The sequence below is a fragment of the Diachasma alloeum genome, unplaced genomic scaffold (genome assembly GCF_001412515.2).
Source record: "Diachasma alloeum isolate Michigan unplaced genomic scaffold, Dall2.0 Dall_scaffold_00176, whole genome shotgun sequence".
Classification (NCBI taxonomy): domain Eukaryota; kingdom Metazoa; phylum Arthropoda; class Insecta; order Hymenoptera; family Braconidae; genus Diachasma; species Diachasma alloeum.
Window position 1 is genome coordinate 3,167,916 of NW_021680342.1, and position 18,842 is coordinate 3,186,757.

General features: G+C 35.4%; 2 protein-coding genes across 5 annotated transcripts; one reads left to right on the forward strand and one right to left on the reverse strand.

The window, feature by feature from the left end:
* Positions 1-2,846: 2,846 nt before the first annotated feature.
* LOC107042357 (histone H3.3) lies at positions 2,847-10,409 on the forward strand. Its single transcript, XM_015263417.2, has 5 exons — positions 2,847-2,963; positions 3,460-3,589; positions 4,895-5,171; positions 8,433-8,563; positions 9,607-10,409. Exons 2-5 carry the CDS (start codon positions 3,462-3,464, stop codon positions 9,887-9,889), a joined length of 819 nt encoding a protein of 272 aa, XP_015118903.2. The 5' UTR covers positions 2,847-2,963; positions 3,460-3,461; the 3' UTR covers positions 9,890-10,409.
* A 448-nt stretch (positions 10,410-10,857) lies between these two features.
* LOC107042070 (nuclear distribution protein nudE-like 1) lies at positions 10,858-17,623 on the reverse strand. Of its 4 annotated transcripts, XM_015263196.1 has the most exons (8): positions 17,508-17,623; positions 15,888-16,053; positions 15,523-15,813; positions 15,318-15,454; positions 14,724-14,897; positions 14,180-14,280; positions 12,998-13,068; positions 10,858-11,811 (listed from the first exon to the last, which is right to left on the reverse strand). In XM_015263196.1, the coding sequence occupies exons 2-8, from the start codon at positions 15,968-15,970 to the stop codon at positions 11,754-11,756; spliced, it is 915 nt and encodes a 304-aa protein (XP_015118682.1). In that variant the 5' UTR covers positions 15,971-16,053; positions 17,508-17,623; the 3' UTR covers positions 10,858-11,753. The 4 variants fall into 4 exon arrangements, with proteins under 4 accessions (XP_015118682.1, XP_015118594.1, XP_015118529.1 ...); XM_015263108.2 differs by lacking the exons at positions 10,858-11,811; positions 12,998-13,068; positions 17,508-17,623 and adding exons at positions 13,273-13,464; positions 17,269-17,466; XM_015263043.2 differs by lacking the exons at positions 10,858-11,811; positions 12,998-13,068 and adding an exon at positions 13,274-13,464 and having other exon boundaries at positions 17,512-17,623.
* Between the last annotated feature and the right edge of the window lie 1,219 nt (positions 17,624-18,842).

Below are 18,842 nucleotides of genomic sequence, written 5' to 3' on the forward strand. Positions count from 1 at the left end.
CAGTGATAACTGCAGAACTATGAATGAATGTTCATCGATTACAATCCTGAGTCATTTTTCGTTTAGGGAAGTTCAAAATTGCATTCGTGAAATCATGGATGAAAAAAATTGAAGAAAAATCTATTCAATCTTATAGAAAACTGTTTTTTTGTGATTTTTTCTATTGAAAATTGTGCATTTTTTCGTGATTTTTTAATAGATATATTTGATATAAAAAATGAATTTTTATTTCCTGGAACATGAACCTTGCAACATTATTTATTCGGTTTTGTAATGAGACAGAAAAAATTTGGAAAACTTATTATCAAAATTTCTTCACGAATGAGTCACATAGGAAAATCAAAATCTATTTATTTTTCAAGGCTGTGGAGTTTTCAATAGGAGTCAACAGAAAACTATTGGAATTTGATAGAAATTCGTTTAAAATTCTATTCAATTTTATCATATGTCATTCTCCATACGTATTCATCATAAAAATTTTCCACGTATACTAAAATTGATATGAACTATTCTGATTTGAATGTAACAGAATTTCCAAAATATTTCCCGAAAATCAACGAAAATTACTCGTCGTTCTGAAGATAATTCTGGGAAAGAGTTGCTATTCACAAAAAGAAGGCAACAAGAATACACTTTACAAAGAGAAGGCAAATAAAACTACATGGAGTCACATTACATGGAGTACATAGATGATATATTCATATAATCACTTCAGTATCATTAAGTCACGTGCTTTTTCTATTTTCAAACTCAGTAAAATTTGAAACGGAAAAATGGATATGCTTCGCGTTAACACGACTGCAGACGACTAATGTACAAATTTGAGATAATTAGTCGAGAGTTTGTATGTTTTCTTGACTGACTTCAACATGTTCTATGTGAATGATAGAATGGTGGGTTTTTTACTCGGAGAATACACGAAAAATGATGGCTAGAGTAGGATTTTATTGGCTTATATCATGTGTTGATTATTTTAACACCATTGCATTTGCTTCATTTATCGAAAATTGTAATAATGGCAGCATATAAGATATTGACAATTCTTCTGAGATCCTTCGTAAATAATTGATCGATTCAGGTTTTGGAATTTTCGAGAAAATGGCACATGCCTATATACTGAGGGGATGATCAGTTCTATCCCAGCAATGAAGATGAAAAATAGTACAAAAAATTTCAATAAATTTTTTTCACTCCCATTTTTTTTGTATGAAATTCGGGTCCGTTCAAATCGCAGATTCACGATTATCAAATTTTTCCCAAATTTTGCACAGTTTCACCCTCATTCGACACTATTTCAAATCACAAATATAATAATAATAGACTAAAGGCCTCGTTGGCGAAATGCGGGCATTTTTTCCACAACAATGGAAAGAATGATTTTAAAAAACAAATGACTGTAGCAAATTCTAATAAATGTCAGTACAAATTGATTCATACATAAAGGGAATCGTTAATCGCACCAGAAAAAAGAGTGCGAAAATAATTATTACGAAAATAAAACTGAAGAATAATAATAATGTTGAGGACTTGTATATTATGTGAAATAATAACCGTGAAAATAGCCGATGAAAATGAATTATTTCACTATTTTCTCGACGACTGGAATAATTCTAGAACGAATTCCATTATTGCTTCTCATGCTATATTATCATAAAAAATGTACATTAATAGATATTGTCAATGAATAAATTTAAATAATTAGAATAACTGTGATTTTAATTATTGGGGGGCATTTCCACATTTTTAATTATGTAATTAAAAATTGTTTAAGCTTTCGAAAATCTATTCTTTTGCATAAAATCGACTTCTGGTAAAGTTATAAACATGAAAAAATTTGCTGCGATTTCCAAAGAATGAGTTTTCAGGTGCTACATTGATCGTTTATTTACGTACATTCATGAATGTATGAAAAAGACTGCAATATTCATATGGCTCGTTTATGAATCTTTCTCAAGAAGTAAACTTTTAAATTTTTTCCTATTTTTTAAATTTTCCCGAGCAGTTTAAAATAGTAGATTTAGACCTTCAAAGTTGAAGAAATTGTGATGTAATAAGTGGATGTTGAAAATTGTTTAAACTTTTGGAAATCTTATTTTTCCACATAAAATCGGTTTCTTCTAGAATTCCAAAGACATAAAAATTTCCCAAGATTCACAAAAAATTATTTGTACAGTCAAAAATGGACTATTTATAGAATATTCAAGGAGAGGCCGTAATCATCAAGCCGTGAAATATTCCGACAAGTTTATGAATCACTTAGTGAAGTACGCTAATAGAAGGATTGAGTTGCTATTAAGACGCTAACGGCGTCTTAACTATTAAAACGATTCGTTAATAGCCAACGAATGGCATTTATAGTTAAGAAGCCCTGTCAACAGCAACTAAACCATTCCACCTTGTCGATGAATGTAAAAACAGCAGAACAGAACATTCCGCTTAAAAACGATTAATAAATATTCTCAAGAAGGAACACCTGGATCCTCCAAGAGAGAATAGATTTTCAGGGCGGGGGGAGATATTTTTTCTTGGAACTGAATTGTTCGAATTGTTTTTATTCCACGTTGGAGTGTTTGCTGTAACTACTTTCCTCGCAAATTTTCCAGAATGTTCCCCACGGTTAAAGCAGAATAATAAAATTCAAGCCCTCAAATTTTGAAAAATAGAGTCAAATGTTCGTTGACCTAGGGTAAAATAGGCTCTAATAGAAGCCCCAATATTTACTACAAATATCATCATCAAAATTGACATGAACTTGGGCAACGTTCGATGAACTTACGTTTTCCTCGACGACGAGCATCAGCTGGACGCATGCGCAGTGATGGAACCCCCTCTCTACATATATCGTGTGCTTTCAGTTCCATCCAGACTCTATAACAAGCTGGTTGCCCCCCGCTTCGCAGTTGATCGTTCGTTCTCTTTTGTGTCACAGTGAAATTTACTTCTGCAACACCACACTTGATCAGGTAAAACAACCTCATTCTTATTTATAAAACCGTTTTTTATCGATTCCCGAGACCGCGACGAGTATTTTTCCGGAAAAATTGAGTGCTAAACTCGGTATTTCGGACGGCACTCGTTATTTTGTTGATAGCGTCTCTCACGCATTGAAAACAGAACAAATACCTCGGCCGCCATTTTGTGCATTTACTTGCTTTTGGAGGGAAATTGTACACCGATCGCCCGGACGCTATTTTCCGCTTTCCCACATGGTTCTGACTCTGGCGACCAACGAATTACCATTGAATTCATTTCAATCCTCCGTATATTGCACGAAAACCCATTTTTACTTCGCCAATAGAATATTTCACCGCGAAAATTGGAGCCTTAGCCCCATTTCTTTTATCTTCCCTCGGACGTTGTTTCGGAGAATAACAATGACGACGAATTCTCAGTACTGATGATGAATGTGTAAACTATGATATAAATGGATTGATGATTGTTGTTGGTTGAATTTCGTAGAAATGGCTCGTACCAAGCAGACAGCTCGTAAATCGACTGGAGGAAAGGCTCCTAGGAAGCAGTTGGCTACTAAAGCTGCACGTAAGAGTGCCCCCTCGACAGGAGGTGTGAAGAAGCCACATCGTTACAGGTAATTCTAGAATATTCACTATTTTTTTTTTGAGAGTTGATTCGACCGTGATTCATATTTAGAGCTCTCACTGTTATCAATTGATTTGTTTCATCTTATTTATTTTTCTTCACGTTTATATTCTCTCGGGTTTCCACATTTCGTTACCTTCCCTTTCCCTTTAGCAACTCGTGGTATAACAAATCGCTGCCGGCCGAAATGTTATAAAATACAGAATGTTCGTAAAAAAACCGAGTAAATGAAGCTAAAAATCCGACATTTTCTTGGCACATGTCATGTTTTCCATTAAGGATAACAAAAGGCCATAAATTACTCAAAATTTTCAAACAAGTTTGGTATGGAAAATTATCAATATTTGTTAAAAACAAAGCACATTAAGCACATCTTTACCATCACCTTCTGGAAGTCAATAGACTTTGGTTTTTAACAATATTGACGACTTTTCATGACAGACGTCCATGACCCCTTAATTATACGATAACGAATTCTGCTAAATTGTTATGTACGATTAAGACTACACTTTTTGCAATCTGAATTCAAAATTATACAATTAAAACATTGTTAATGTTCAATTTATTGTGCACAATTTGACATGTACAGGAGAGGGTGGGGCAATATGGACACTTGACTTTTTTTAAATGTTCATAACTCAGGAACAAATTCAGCAATTGAACTCAGTCGAAGCTCATCACAAAAGGGAAGAATTGTACTTTTCACAGAAGAAAAATTATCCTCTTTTGTTAATAATTCAATGAGTCATCAACATTTGAAAAGAAGTCGGAAGTGTCCATATTGCCCCACCCTCCGCTAATTCAAGAAAGAGACAAATTTCATAAAACTAAAGCCAGAATTGGGAATTTTTTTTCCTTCAATTCCACGTCCTGAAAGTCTACTCGTCAAATTGCGCACAATGAATTAACCCATTGCTTCGCGCAAGTCTCGAATCGTCTCGGTGTGAGAGGAGTGGGGGTCCATCCGAGATTAGTACGCCATAAGAGAAGCACGCTGGCGCACGCTCACCACTACAAAACGGGGAAAAGTGGGGTACCGTGACACGAAGCAAAGGGTCAAACATTTCCAATCTTGAATTATAGAATGTGGAATTCAGATTTCACAATGTGTAATTGTATTATCACATTACGTGAGGATTAAAATTTCTGGGAACAAGATCTTAATGAACAAACTGAAATGTGAAACCGTTTGGTCGATAAAATGTTGTTAAAATTCGCCGAAAACCCCGAACATTGAGATAATATCAATAATGTAAGAGAACTAAACCATGGAAAATTACTTTTTGTTACTCAGGCCTGGAACTGTAGCTCTTCGTGAGATCAGGAGATACCAGAAGTCGACAGAGTTGCTCATCAGGAAGTTGCCCTTCCAACGTTTGGTTCGTGAGATCGCTCAGGACTTCAAAACTGACTTACGTTTCCAGAGTGCAGCCATCGGTGCCCTTCAGGAAGCCTCCGAAGCATACTTGGTCGGTCTCTTCGAGGACACAAACTTGTGTGCAATCCACGCCAAACGTGTCACCATTATGCCCAAGGACATCCAACTGGCTCGCAGAATCCGTGGTGAAAGAGCCTAAACACATCATCGAACTGAGCCTGACTCGTTCGGTGAATTCCCATGTCATCATTACGATAAATTTATTTCCATCACTATTTCGTTTTATTCTCATGGATTTTTCTTTCGAAATACTCTACAAGTTACCTTCAAATTCTTATATTTTCTCCCGTTTATCATTCAATTTATAATTTCGATAAGCATAATCGTCACTGCCAAGCACTTAAGACCGGCACATCTTATAGAAAATATCAAAACTAGATGAAGGAAATCATTAATACTAATATTAAAGAAGCTTCTTCACGAGAGTTCATCACAAACGAATACTCTGGGCATTGCATAAACAGGATAAATTCAATACTGTCTATGGAATCGCAGATAGTCCTGTGGGATGTAATGTTTGTGTCGAATAATCATGATTTGGCTTCGTCTCGTCGCAATGCAAGTTTACCTCTAGAGATTTCAAAAAATACGAAGGAGAAGTTAACTCCAGTTTGCAATTCTTCATCAAGAATTTCACACTTTGACAAGAAAGTTTAACTAGCATGTCCTTGCATTGTGACGCCTTTTGTTAGCACATAAAGTTATCACAGAATGAAAACTGAAAATATTCATTCGAAACTGTTCTTATGTACAAGTAGAATAAACTTAATATTACGTAATTTTAGTAGACAAAGAGAACTAGAGGTACATTTATTGATATGTAAGCGTAACGGTATATTCACAGTCTAAAATCGTTCGAATTATCACGAAGAGTTTTTTAATTCTGGTTAACTAGGGAAACAATTAACAGTGTAAAATCAACAATAACAGATTTTGTTTAAATTTCGTAGAGTTTGAGTTTTGTCGTGATGAAAATTCATAACATTTGAAATCTCACTATAACAGGATTATATGTAAACGACTATCTATAGACGATGTATATTATATAATGACTCAATAATAATCGCAATAAAAATCTTGACAGATATGAAATTTTTTTCCTCCTTCATGAATCATCGTTGGGGAGATTTTCCGCCATTACGAGGGCAACAACTCCATTTTACGGGAAATCATGCAACTTTTTGTCGTGATGGAAGAATAACAGATGAATGAATGAATTTAATTGAAAACCCTGACGCTTTTTCTAAGAAATTCTACTGCATTTTAATTGAGAAAGGCCCATAGATGCTGATTTCTTCACAATTTATTATTCTGATGGCATTTCTTTATGATTCAATAATAATCACAATGAAAGTCGTTAGGGATATGGAATAGTTTTTTTCTCCTGCATGAATTATCATTGGATCGATTTTCCGTCATTACGAGGCCAACGATTCCAGTTCATGGGGAATAATGCAGCATTTTATAGTGATGGAAGTATATAATACGTGGAAGAATAAATTCAGTAGAAAAACCTGACGCTTTTTTTGAGGAATGCAATTGAATTTCTATCGAGAGCAGCTGGAATACTTCAATGGAATTATATTGCAGAGTTCCATTAATTTCTCGTCAATTCCACAAAAAATGATGCAACTCGTATTTTTTTTACTAAGACAATCCCAGACATGTTGATTTCTTCATACAATTTCTTACTCTGTAGGAATTTTTTTAATACAAATTCTGGATATATGAATTTTCAGTTTTTTCTCCAGGTTTTTTAATGAGAAAGTAATAAAATTAGAGCGAAGAAAGAGCTAGACAATTTATATCCAAGAATTTCCAGAGAAAAATGAGAATCTAGTGGCTCTTCTCCACCAAATGTCTATCAAAAAATGACCCGGAAAAGTTGCTCAATCTTCACTAGACGCATTCACCAGAATTCCAATAAAAATTGAAGAAAATTCCTCAGAGAGAGCGTCAACTCTTTCAGCTAAATTTTTCCATACGTCTACTAATTACCTCGCAATTCATCAAGATAAAATGAGAAAGGGCGAATATTTCCCAAAAGCGGAGCAGATGAGATCTTCACAGAAGAGAATGAGTTAATTATTCAGTCCAGGCTCATTCCACCGCAAAATGCTAGTCATTTCCCCAAAAAACCCATTTAATTTCCAATTCAGTGAGTTATTAAAAAAAAAAGAAGTGCCCATTTGGCCTCCTCCCCTCGTCTAGCCCCTGCACGCTAGGCGATGATCGCTACAGTAAGTGCAGAGACAGCCCAAAGAGGGGGAAGAGATCCCAATCGAGAAATGCACGTAACAATAACAACAGCAAGAGCGATGCATGAGGTTTTCCCCAATTGTGGGTGCAGGCTCTAGATAGAGATTGACGTAAACTTAGCGGGTTCCGAGCCCCTCCACCAATCGTCAACAGCGTTTTACGGGTAGTTAACAATACGTGCCCAGTGATTGGTGGAAATGGAGCCCGCGGGCTTACGTGCTGCTCGCAATTCAATTGCCCGGGTGGTGGGAGGCAAGGGAGAGGTGGTGGTTGCCGAGTGCCCCGTGAGGACTTGTGTATGCCTGTTTGGAAGAGCGTCCACTGCCATCGAAGTACAAGGAAACTCGGTCTGGGTTCTGACATTTAACGAGGAATTTCTCCACACAAGGTGAGTATTTCGATCAAAATTGTCGTTATCCTTTGCCCCCGCGGGTTGTGTGTCGAGTAATGATGTTTAGTGCGATGAGAGTGACGGATTTATGGGGAAAATCCATGGAAAATCTGTCGACTGTGGCCTGTGCCACGGATGTATTGCCGTTGCCACCATTTTGTAATTGACGTTTGGAGGGAACTGTGGAACTGTGTCTCACGGCCCACTAAATTCATCAATTCAACACCATTTTTTCGATGGACATGTGAGGTGGACGTCTCTCTGATCGTTGAGTCCTGATTCCAGTGCTATCGGTCGGAATTAAATTCACGGTGTCAGGGAATGATTGGTTCCGGGGAAGTAGACGAAAGTAGGCGCGAGGGGGAGGGAAAATAAAGCAATGGTTTTTCTATTGTTCGCCGATTCAGTGCAGGACGAGTTGGTTATTGCGCAACTCCAAGTTTCCCACTTATTTCTCCGCTGGACGTAAACTGACTCAACTCTCGTGTTGTATTTCTCGCCACAACTGATTCTATCCGGGATTAGCAGTATAGGTATGACAACAAATGGGTCTTGATGGGGATTATCGGTGCTATCGTGAATTTTAATTTCCGTTGTTAACCATTCTCCATTGTAATTCGGGGTCTCGGTGGGGTGTTGTGACTTCTGCGTTTGATGGGCGAATTGAGTGAAGTGGTGATTGCTGTTGCGTGGAAGTAACGATATTCATGTGTTTTTCTGGCGTGTTTGGGTTCTAGATTTTGAAAAATGGCACGTACAAAGCAGACAGCCCGTAAATCAACTGGAGGAAAAGCTCCTCGTAAGCAGTTGGCTACCAAAGCTGCACGTAAGAGTGCACCTTCCACTGGTGGTGTCAAGAAGCCTCATCGTTACAGGTTCGCATATTCATATTTTTATTCATGATTTTTTTATTTATTTATTCCGTTTATGCCCTTTTGGGTCGTCCCACTTCGTTGTTTCTCACTTCATGTCAAGTTATGGAAAATAAAAATTCGGAATATATTATCTTTTTTTTTATGTTTGAGTAGATATTACCCACAATGGAGACTCCTCATTTTTTTATGCATAGGGGAGGTTGGGGTAAAACGAACACTTGAATTTTTTTTTAAAGTTAATGATGGGTTCAAATGTTGGTAAAATTTAATATTTTTCTCTTCATTGCAAAGAACAGTTCTTTCCATTTGTGATGAGCCTAAGCTGAGCTCAATTGATCAATTTGTTTCTGAGTTATGAGTAATTAGAACAAAAGTCTAAAGTGTCCATTTTACCCCACTCTCCCCTACTTAATCTATTATCTATTAAAGTAGGGGAGGATGGGGCCAAATGGATACGTTTGACTTGAAAAAAATGTATAACTTGAGTAAATTATTCAAGTGAGCTCAGTCTGGATTCACCACAAAGAGGAAGAATTGTACTTTACAAGGAAAAAATATTCCGTTGTAAAAATGACAATTGTCTATTATCCCATTCTCCTCATTCTTTTGTTTTCCTTGAGTTCCACACGTGCAATTATGACTACACAATATGTAATTGAACTCGTACACCACAATTTAGTAAAATTCAATATGTCAATTGTGAAATTAGAATGTGAGGTTTACAATTTCTGTAGGTAATATCCTAATACAAAGCATGAAATGTCAGAATCTGAAGGACTCCACTGCGTGTAATAGATAATTTTACGAATAAAATGGAGAAGTAAATAACTGAAGAAATTGATTAAACAAAAGATTCCTGGGATCCAAAAAAATTGAATATTTTACGAATTATGCATTCTTGTCTAAAGAATCCCCCAATTATCTTCTAAAACTTCAACTCCTGAATTGTTTTGATCCTAAAAAACTGTCAGTTACTCATTGAATTTTTTAAATAAATTAATAGATGAATTAATTAGACTAATTAGATGAATTTTTGTTCATAGGCCTGGTACAGTAGCACTTCGTGAGATCAGGAGATACCAGAAGTCGACTGAATTGCTCATTAGAAAATTGCCATTCCAACGATTGGTTCGTGAAATTGCACAGGATTTCAAAACTGACTTACGTTTCCAGAGTGCAGCAATTGGTGCGCTTCAGGAAGCCTCTGAAGCTTACCTGGTTGGTCTCTTCGAAGACACCAACTTGTGTGCAATTCATGCCAAGCGTGTCACCATTATGCCCAAGGACATCCAACTGGCTCGACGAATTCGCGGAGAGCGCGCTTAAATAGCATTATCTTTCATCATCATATGCATACCCTTTATTCTTAACGTAAGGATAATGACAATTCATCGTGATCCATGGATTCATATTATTTTTTATATATTTTCCCTCATTCCAATTTTAGGACTCGATTTGTATCAAAATTCATCAGTTGATGGTACTCACTCTGTGAGCACATGATCCTTTGTAACTAAATATTTCGATGATAACATCAGTTTCATCATTAATTGGACTTACTCTACCAAATGTAGATCTGTGTTGGCTTGTTTTATATCTACGATGAATATAGCTATGTACTGTCATTAATATCATCATAATCGCATTGAAAAACATGCATGCTCCAGCGATGTCATAGGGAGTCAGAAAATAGTTGATCAGAAATCCAGAAAAACTTGAATTTAAACATGGGAGATCCACGATTTTCGGCTGCGTCCATATTGAGTAAATCATCTAGAGTATATTTCGATATTTCATAATCCATTGTGTGAAAAAAAGTTTCATAAATAAATTTTCTGAATGTGAATCGTGTTCTCATATCTCTTACTTTAAAAAACAAACCCAGTAGTATTTTATTTTCTATTTTTATTGGAATTTTACAGAATTCTATTGAAATGAGTGAACAATTTATTTTTTACATTTTGATGAGTCAATGATGAGTATAATTCATTAAAAATAAATCGCTTGTGTTAACTGAAATACATATTGATTCTTATTAAAACATACAAAAGAGAGTTCCAATTTTCAATGAAATTTAAATTTACAATTCTAGAATAAATACATGGAAAAATGGGGCGGACGTGATTAATTGAATAGATTCTATTGCGCATTTGCGGATGAGAGTACAGCACACCATGATATTACATTAATTAGCTTTACTATCTCAAAGGAATATTTTGAGATTTCCAGAAATATAATTCATCATTTTTATAAACTATGAGAGTGAAGAGAACATAAAAAAGACATTGGAGTTAAGCATTGTGTACATTCCACAAATATAAATATGGTTAACATTTTCTGACCGGCGAAACTAATTTTAGACCAGAGGATTTCATTTCGTTTACACATTTTCTTTTCCATTCTTCTCAATATTTCTAGGTCTACTGCGAGAGGATTCCACTCTCTCTTCCTCCTTCCATGAAAAAATTTCCTATCGGCACTGGTAATTGGTAGCTAAAAGAGAACTGGTCATTTTCACCAGCTGAGATTCTGTAATATATTATTTATGCTATTGAATACATCTATATTTACAATTCGCTGGTTTTACTCAAACTTCGTAATAACGAAATATTCGATTTTTCTTTCATTGAAATACTTTTCAGTCTAGTCTGCCAATTATTCATGACATGAAAGAAAGACACGTACGATAAAAATTAATTGAAAAACCTGGTGTTTCCTCCGAGAAATTCTATCTAAATTCTGTCTATGAATTTTCCGAGTTTTTCCTCTTGAATTTTATTATGAGAAACAAATAAAAAAAACAGCTGAAAAAACTTAGAAAATCTGTGCTCAAGAATTTCTATAGAAAAGTCAAAATCTATTGACTTTTTTCTAGCAAATACTCTTCGAAAAATGACAGTAGAGTTACATAATATTTATTACAATTGGCACAAAACTCCAATAGAATTTCTTAGAGAAAGCACTAGGTAAATCTCTGAAATTTTTTCATACGTGTAAAATTGATTGAAATTGCACGTTTTGAAAGAATAGATTTTTTATTGCATAAAATGTAATATGCCAAGTGAATAGCTCCGTAATGACATAAAATGATAAGAATGGCATGTTGATTTTCTTCTCATAAAATTTTTTCTCAATAAATCACTTAATTTCATCACGGTATCGGTACACACTGGTTATCAATGTTATCACTTCATAATCGAATGTGGTTGTTGTTTCCTGAGGCCAGGCCGCGCACTTGCCGTCTAGTCCTGGTTTGAACAAAGTTAAAAACATTTTTCTTTATACTGGAATGAAGAAGCAATATCGAATGCTAAAACAGGAAGACGAGGAAAATATCAATGACCAACATAACACTAGTATAAAAAAATTCCCTCTTAATCGGCAAGTTAATAATGCCACATACTTCGGACCACATGCTCCGTGTGAAAAAGTGATTGTTTTTGCTTCTTTGCTATTGAAAGTAAAACATGAAGCATGCAAAATCTGCGCAGTGCTCATTTATACAGAACATACGGAGAGATTTGAATAACAACTTGTTATTTTTACATAAAATTACTGTTGTAATGATTGTTTAGGTACTAAACTAAATATCAGATGATAAATTATTTAGTAATGAATAAAATTATTATTCACATTTAGGAAATTTGATAGAATATCTAGTACAGTGGCTAAAAAATTCAATTAGAAATGCTATTAGTTTTTTTGTTATAGTTGCTTGTGAAAATTATGTAATTTCGTCGTGTGATTTTGCAATTTCTGTCAAATAGAAAAATTACGATCTACTCACTGGTGCAAAACGAATCGAATTTCCTAGCAGAAGTGCTAGATTTTTCCATCAAATTTTTTTCTACATGTTGTTAAACAACTGAACATACAAAAAATATACTAATTTTCCTCGAAAATGCAAACTAACGAGTCTCGATACACTGTTAAAAAATTGCCTGAAATTTCTGGTACATTTTTTTGAAATTTGTGTCACATTCAAGTTTCACTGAAATTTCAAGGATTTTCGAAAATCAATGGAAGCTGAAAATTTCAGTTCAGTGATTCCTCGAAAATCAGAAAAATCCAACAAAATATACAATTTCAGGATTTTTCCTCCAAATCGAATGCAATCCCTCCTAAAATTACTAGTTCACCGTCCACGAAATTTCATTTTTTTACCAGTGTACATCTTGATACTCTGTGGCTCTATTGAGTATTATCCAAATGAGATTATGCAGTATATTTAAAACGTAATGTAAAAATGCACGAATAAATCACCAATGGATTCAAAGAATTATCTTGCAAGTGTCGAAGAGTTCATACAAACAGTGGTGTAAAAGTAATTGCAGGTACTAGCATGATTGGCATATCGAGGATTGATTCTTCAGCCTTTCACGAGACATCCAGGTGCAAAACATGTAAAGTTACAATGACCAATTCTATGGTTACCTGTATAAATCCCTCATAGCCTGATCCTCACGAGACGCATTCCTGCAAGTGTTGAGCTTATTCTCCAGAGCCTTCATGGAACAAACAAAGACGGAGATTTAGCGAATTATCGAGAAAATAATAAAACTAATAATAGTCGATCAATGGTGCTATGTGTACACTTCAGGAGTTGAAGAATGTTAATCATTCGAGATGAGTGATGCAATAATACTGAGAGATACAAGCAGTGGACAGTTAGTACTGTAAATGTGGTACAGGAGCAAATAAAAAAAATAAAAAACAAGGACCTGGGTGTTTAAGTGGGGTGCAACCAGTGTCTACATGTTTAAAGTCTCTCAGCACTTGGTCGGCTTGGGTTGATGGTCAATACATTGAACCGGCTGAGCCGCTTCGATGGTTTCCTTTTTATTGCCATTGAGGCATGTACATTTGACCTTCCTACACTCCATGCAGACCCACCTGTTAAGCTACCAAAACACCAGCTACATCACACTAATTTGCAATGCAAAATCATAAAACTTCGTACATTACAGAACAATTCGGCACACTTCAACAACGCGAAAGCATTACCTTGGCAAAGTAACTGACGACACTGTGGAGTTTTTCATTTTTTCATACATGTGATGGTTTTGCCGTTCTAATAACGCACATAACATATTGAATTGAATTCTACAAAATTGCAATGCAACATCTAAATTATTCTAATTATTGTGTAATTTTTGTATTAGAAAATTTACTGTATAAATAATTTGTGTAATTATAGTGTTATGGAATTGGCACATTTCAATTCAGGAAAATTCAATATGTATATTATAGTCGTCCTCTTCTCCATAATTATTATTTTTTCAAAATAAACAACTTGAGGTAGTTCGTCACTAGACCATAGAGCAGTATCTGAAGCTTTTCCATTCATAAAAAAGAATAACTATGTACGAGAGCTTCGTGACCTAATGCAAATCATCAAATGTGTCACAAAATCAAAAAATTCCATTCGTCTGTAATAAGTCATTTTATTGAAAATGGTGCGTTGGTGTTGAAGAATACCAAAAATATAAAACAATAATGGGATAGGATTAAGGAACGGTGTGTTGTGAAATTGCTCCTATACTTGGGATATGGTTCACAATAGATGGAGAATAAAAAGACTCACTACGCATGCTTTACGAGTAAAAGGGTACTCACCCCAACTTTTCGCATAAGATCGCCAATCATGTTCATCGCTAATATCCTCGTCGATGGGGCCATTGGCATGTTCATGTTGTTGTTGATAACACCGTTGTCAACTGGCATCAAGGGAAAAGAAATGTTTTATTTTAAAATTTAAGCAACTTCAATCGGATTCAATTGCATTTTACAAATAAATAAATTAATTTTGTCAATGAAAAAAAAATCAAAGAAAAAAAACTACGAAACAAAGTGATAAGATTAAAGAAAAAGCTTTATTCAAAAGTAATACAAAAGAATACAGACTTCTCAACGGAATTGAGAAAATCTAGAGCAAAAGACAAAGTACAAGGATGGAATTAATCTAAGAATTTGAAATAAACCGGTATTGAGGTGATGAGGTTGCTTCGTCAATGTTCAGTGTACCTCAAGTAAAAGTCTTGCGAAGACTCTGAACATTTATAGGTTCATTTGACTCTACTCCTTGGGAGCAACGCGCGCAATGGCCTCTTAGGACGTGAGAAGAAATGTTTCGTTTTACGTAAAACATTATGCATCTTACTTTTCAAGGGTGACTGCGTATGACCCGTGCTCGATAGATTCTGCTCAGTGAGTGGCAGGATCGTCTCTCGCTCGACATGCAGCTTGTTACTGTCTACCAGTGTGCGCACTTTGTCCGCTGATTTGTCATTGTCAGCCATATGTCGTTTCAACACGTTAAACTCTTGTTTGAGATCTGTGGAATTAAAAAGGCCAATTCCATTAGCTCATCATTATGTGTTAATGATATTATTAAATAGTAATGAGGGCCATTTAAATTACATTTTGTAAGAAATCACTTTTTTAAAACATTCCATTCATATGACTGAATAATGGAAATTTTCTCGACATTTATAAATCTTTTTTTATATGACATTAAGTGTTTACATATTATTGTGAATGTTAATATTATTTAATGAACCTTAATCAAAAAGTGAAATCTCCATTTTTGTAAGATATTTAAAGTATTTTCGAACAATTAAAAAAGAAGATTCGAATGTAAATCTTCAAAGTCTAGATGACAAAATAATGAGATGGGGCTTAAATAGAAATCCTGATGTTCAACACCAAATATTCAAGAAAATTTGAACGATAAAAATATCAGAGATACACCCACCTCTGTTTTCGTCCATTAATCGTTGCACAATGATCTTCAGACTTTCTTTTTCATCTAGCTCAGACTCCAGAAGTGCATTCTTTTCAATAGCTGAATTGAACTTGGCTTCTATTGCCTCTTCTGTTGCCATATTTATTCTGTGAATGGAAAGATCGTTAGAGTAAAGTAATTAACAGGATAAATATGCATGAGATAGGGGATTTACCTGTGAGCTCTCTCCAAATCATCATTTTTCTGTTCCAATTCCCGTATGTACTTGACAAGCTGCTCGTGTTGAACCTCGAGTTCAGACGCCCTCGTTTGGAAACCCGCACAATCCGCTGTTTGTTGGTCCAGTCGTGCCCTCAACTGCTCTATCTCAGTGGCTAATCTCGCATTCCTCTGGCGCAACTCCCTGTTACTCTTCTCAGATTGTTCCAACGATGTCTCCAGCTCTTTCTCCAGCATCTGCGAATTCTCTTGGAACTCCTCCAACTCGTGCTCGACATCCTCCTTCCTATTGAGTGTCAATACATTGATTAAAATCGAGGGCTAATTAATTCGCAGTGTCTTGGGTCAATTGTGAATTACCGTTGGTACATCTGCTGGGCCAACTCCATCCAATACTGAATCTCATCATCTTTCGAGGTGAATTGTGGAATATCAAGATCCATTTTTGCAGTTCTTCTTTGCAATTCTTCAACCAATTTTTAGGACACGAAGTTGAATCACTGGTTCACTGACGAGATTGCATTTTCTGAAACACATTGTCAGTTCCAATTATTTGTGGAAAATCAACAATGACAATAGGTGAGAAGCAATTATTCTTTTCGTGTAAGTAAATATCAGAATAATATTAAAGGCCACCTCGCAGACGAAACTACATTTTTTGGAGCACACTGTTACGTTTAATAGCTCCAGTAAATCCAGAAGAAGAAAGAACGATTTTTCTCGTGTGAGTGAAGATCAGAATGAAAGCATTTAGAAGAGAATAAGGTGAAGCTCAGTCTACTCATGACTTGAAAATGTTCAGCGTCATGGAAATGAGAGTGTGAATATACTCCCACGATCAGCGGTTCCCTAAAAAGGAGATTTATACGTCTCCACTGTAATGATGATGATTAACATTCTTCTTCATGTCTTTTGAAAAATTTTTAATCAATGTTTAGGGCACGAATCCAACAATGATGATGGAGCAAGGATGGACAACTGCTTAACAAACACGAACAGAAAGAGAAACAATTATTCTCTTCATGTAAACAAATATCAGAATGATACAATTTAGGAGAAAATACGAGTGTTGCAGTAGAATCTTTTTCATTACTTTTTAATCAATGTTTGGGACACAATGTTAAATGGCCTCACATCGTTGCCTCCAATAATCTCAATAAATCCAACAATAACAATGGAGCAAGGATGTACAACTGCATAATAAACACCAACAGAAGGAGAAACAATTATTCTCCTCATGTAAACAAATACCAGAATAATATACTTCACGAAGATACGAGTGTTGCAATACACTCCCACGATCACTAGTTCCCCAACAATGCGATCCAGCTAGTCCATGTTGAGCCAATGTTGATAACAATAGACAAATCCATCCCCTCACTCATTCTTTAATTCCGTATTTTGTCTACATACCAGTGGCAAAATACTTCTGCAATCGACTGTAATGGTGCTCATCAGTCTTTTTCATTATTTTGTAATCAATGTTTGGGACACAATGTTAAATAGAGCAAGGATGGACAACTGCATAATAAACACCAACAGAAGGAGAAACAATTATTCTCCTCATGTAAACAAATACCAGAATAATGTAATTCACGAAAATACGAGTGTTGCAATACACTCCCACGATCACTAGTTCCCCAACAATGCGATCCAGCTAGTCCATGTTGAGCCAATGTTGATAACAATAGACAAATCGATGCCCTCACTTATTCTTCAGTTCCGTATTTTGTCGACATACCCGTGGCAAAATACTTCTACAGACTTCCCATTCATCCAGCCATCGAGAATCAGAAGGAAATGACATTACACAAAACATCGTCACTGAATTCCTAACGGCTAAAATCTCTGCGTGACATTTGTCACGTGACCGGGGACTTGAACTCGTATTGAAACTTGACAGGCCCTTTAAAACCCACTCCCTCTTGCAACATTCAAGTCTGTGATGCCTGTTATGAGGATGAAATGGTAATTACTCACGTACAACGTCAAGCTGTCGGATTATTCAGAGCCACATAGTTTTTAGTAATACATGACGACAAGATGGCGAATGCGAAGAACCACTGTGGATTGTAAAACGTAATATGGCCCTCAGGTGCCACCAGTTCCCTGAAATAACGCTCCGGCGACGGGTGGCGTTGGCTATCGTGTCCATCTAGTGCAGACGTTACGCACTAGTTCAATTCAGAAAGTCTTTTGTGGATGGATGAGAACAAAAGTTTTCTTTTCACTCAAAAAATTATAATGTCGCCGAGATTTGTTTGGTTGATGAAGAGAACGTGAGCCTCTTCAGGTGATTAGTGGGTGAGTTACTTTGACTCTGGAATTGATGAGATCAAACGGAAATTATTTAGTGAATGATAATTGTACCGTGTTTACAAACATAAACAATACCGGAAATAGCGAGTGGGAAAAAAATTGATGGGAAATTCTGTTGAGGAGTCAATTTGTTTTTTGCCAATTTTATTGAGAAAAAAATTGGGGATTTTTGATTGAATGTTTTCTATAGAATTTTTGGGTGGAAAGAAGCGGAGATAGGCTGCGGAATTTTTCAATAGAATCGGCGAAAAATTAATAGAACGTTCTCGGATTAATAGAAATCCGATAGAATTTTCTAGCGAATTGGCTAGGATCTTCTATGAATTTTTTTCTCTCTCTTTTTTTTATCTCTCTTTTCTTGGAGCAGCGGAATTTCTACAGAAAACATCTCAAAAGAATAAGTTTTTCAGAAAAATCCAATTCCATTGATTTTATTCTACAGATTCGCTGACCAATTACAGAATGGACTCACAAAATTTAAGTGACGGTATCGTAATTTTTCACAGGAGATTCAGATAAAAATTACGGAATGCTCTGGAAAAATTCCGTTACAGTTCCGTAAAATTGCCTACAACCACATTTCGCTTCGGAATTACGGAAAAGATACGTAATTTTTACTGAATATTTCTCTCCGTGAGAACACGCACGAAAAAATTTAATAGAAAAACCTATCGAATTCGTTAGAAAATTCTATTGAATTTCTATTAAACTTTCTATTAGTTTTTGGCTGATTCCATTGACATGTTCAGTACAAAAAATTCAATAGAAAAAGTTAACAGAATTCGATATTTCTATATAACTTATTCTTTTCATATATTTTCTATAGAATCTGCTCGACTCAAATTTTCTAAGTTTTTGTCATTCTATTTTTCTTGTCTTCTCATCAATAAAATCAAACGAAAAAACTTAGAAAATTGGAGCCGACGAAATTCTCCAGAAAATATCTCAATAGAATGAGTTATATAAAAAAATTGACTTCTATTGACTTGTCCACTG

Bases quoted from the DNA above. Each gene is read 5' to 3' on its own strand.
- LOC107042357 (XM_015263417.2), top strand. From the start codon at position 3,462: ATGGCTCGTACCAAGCAGACAGCTCGTAAATCGACTGGAGGAAAGGCT. The intron at 5,172-8,432 runs GCCTAAACACAT...TCTAGATTTTGA, and splicing joins GCAGAATCCGTGGTGAAAGA to AAAATGGCACGTACAAAGCA. The intron at 8,564-9,606 runs GTTCGCATATTC...TTTTGTTCATAG, and splicing joins AAGAAGCCTCATCGTTACAG to GCCTGGTACAGTAGCACTTC.
- LOC107042070 (XM_015263108.2), bottom strand. From the start codon at position 15,970: ATGGATCTTGATATTCCACAATTCACCTCGAAAGATGATGAGATTCAG. The intron at 15,814-15,887 runs GTAATTCACAAT...GACACTCAATAG, and splicing joins GCCCAGCAGATGTACCAACG to GAAGGAGGATGTCGAGCACG. The intron at 13,465-14,179 runs GTGAGTACCCTT...GTGTTTTGGTAG, and splicing joins ATCTTATGCGAAAAGTTGGG to CTTAACAGGTGGGTCTGCAT.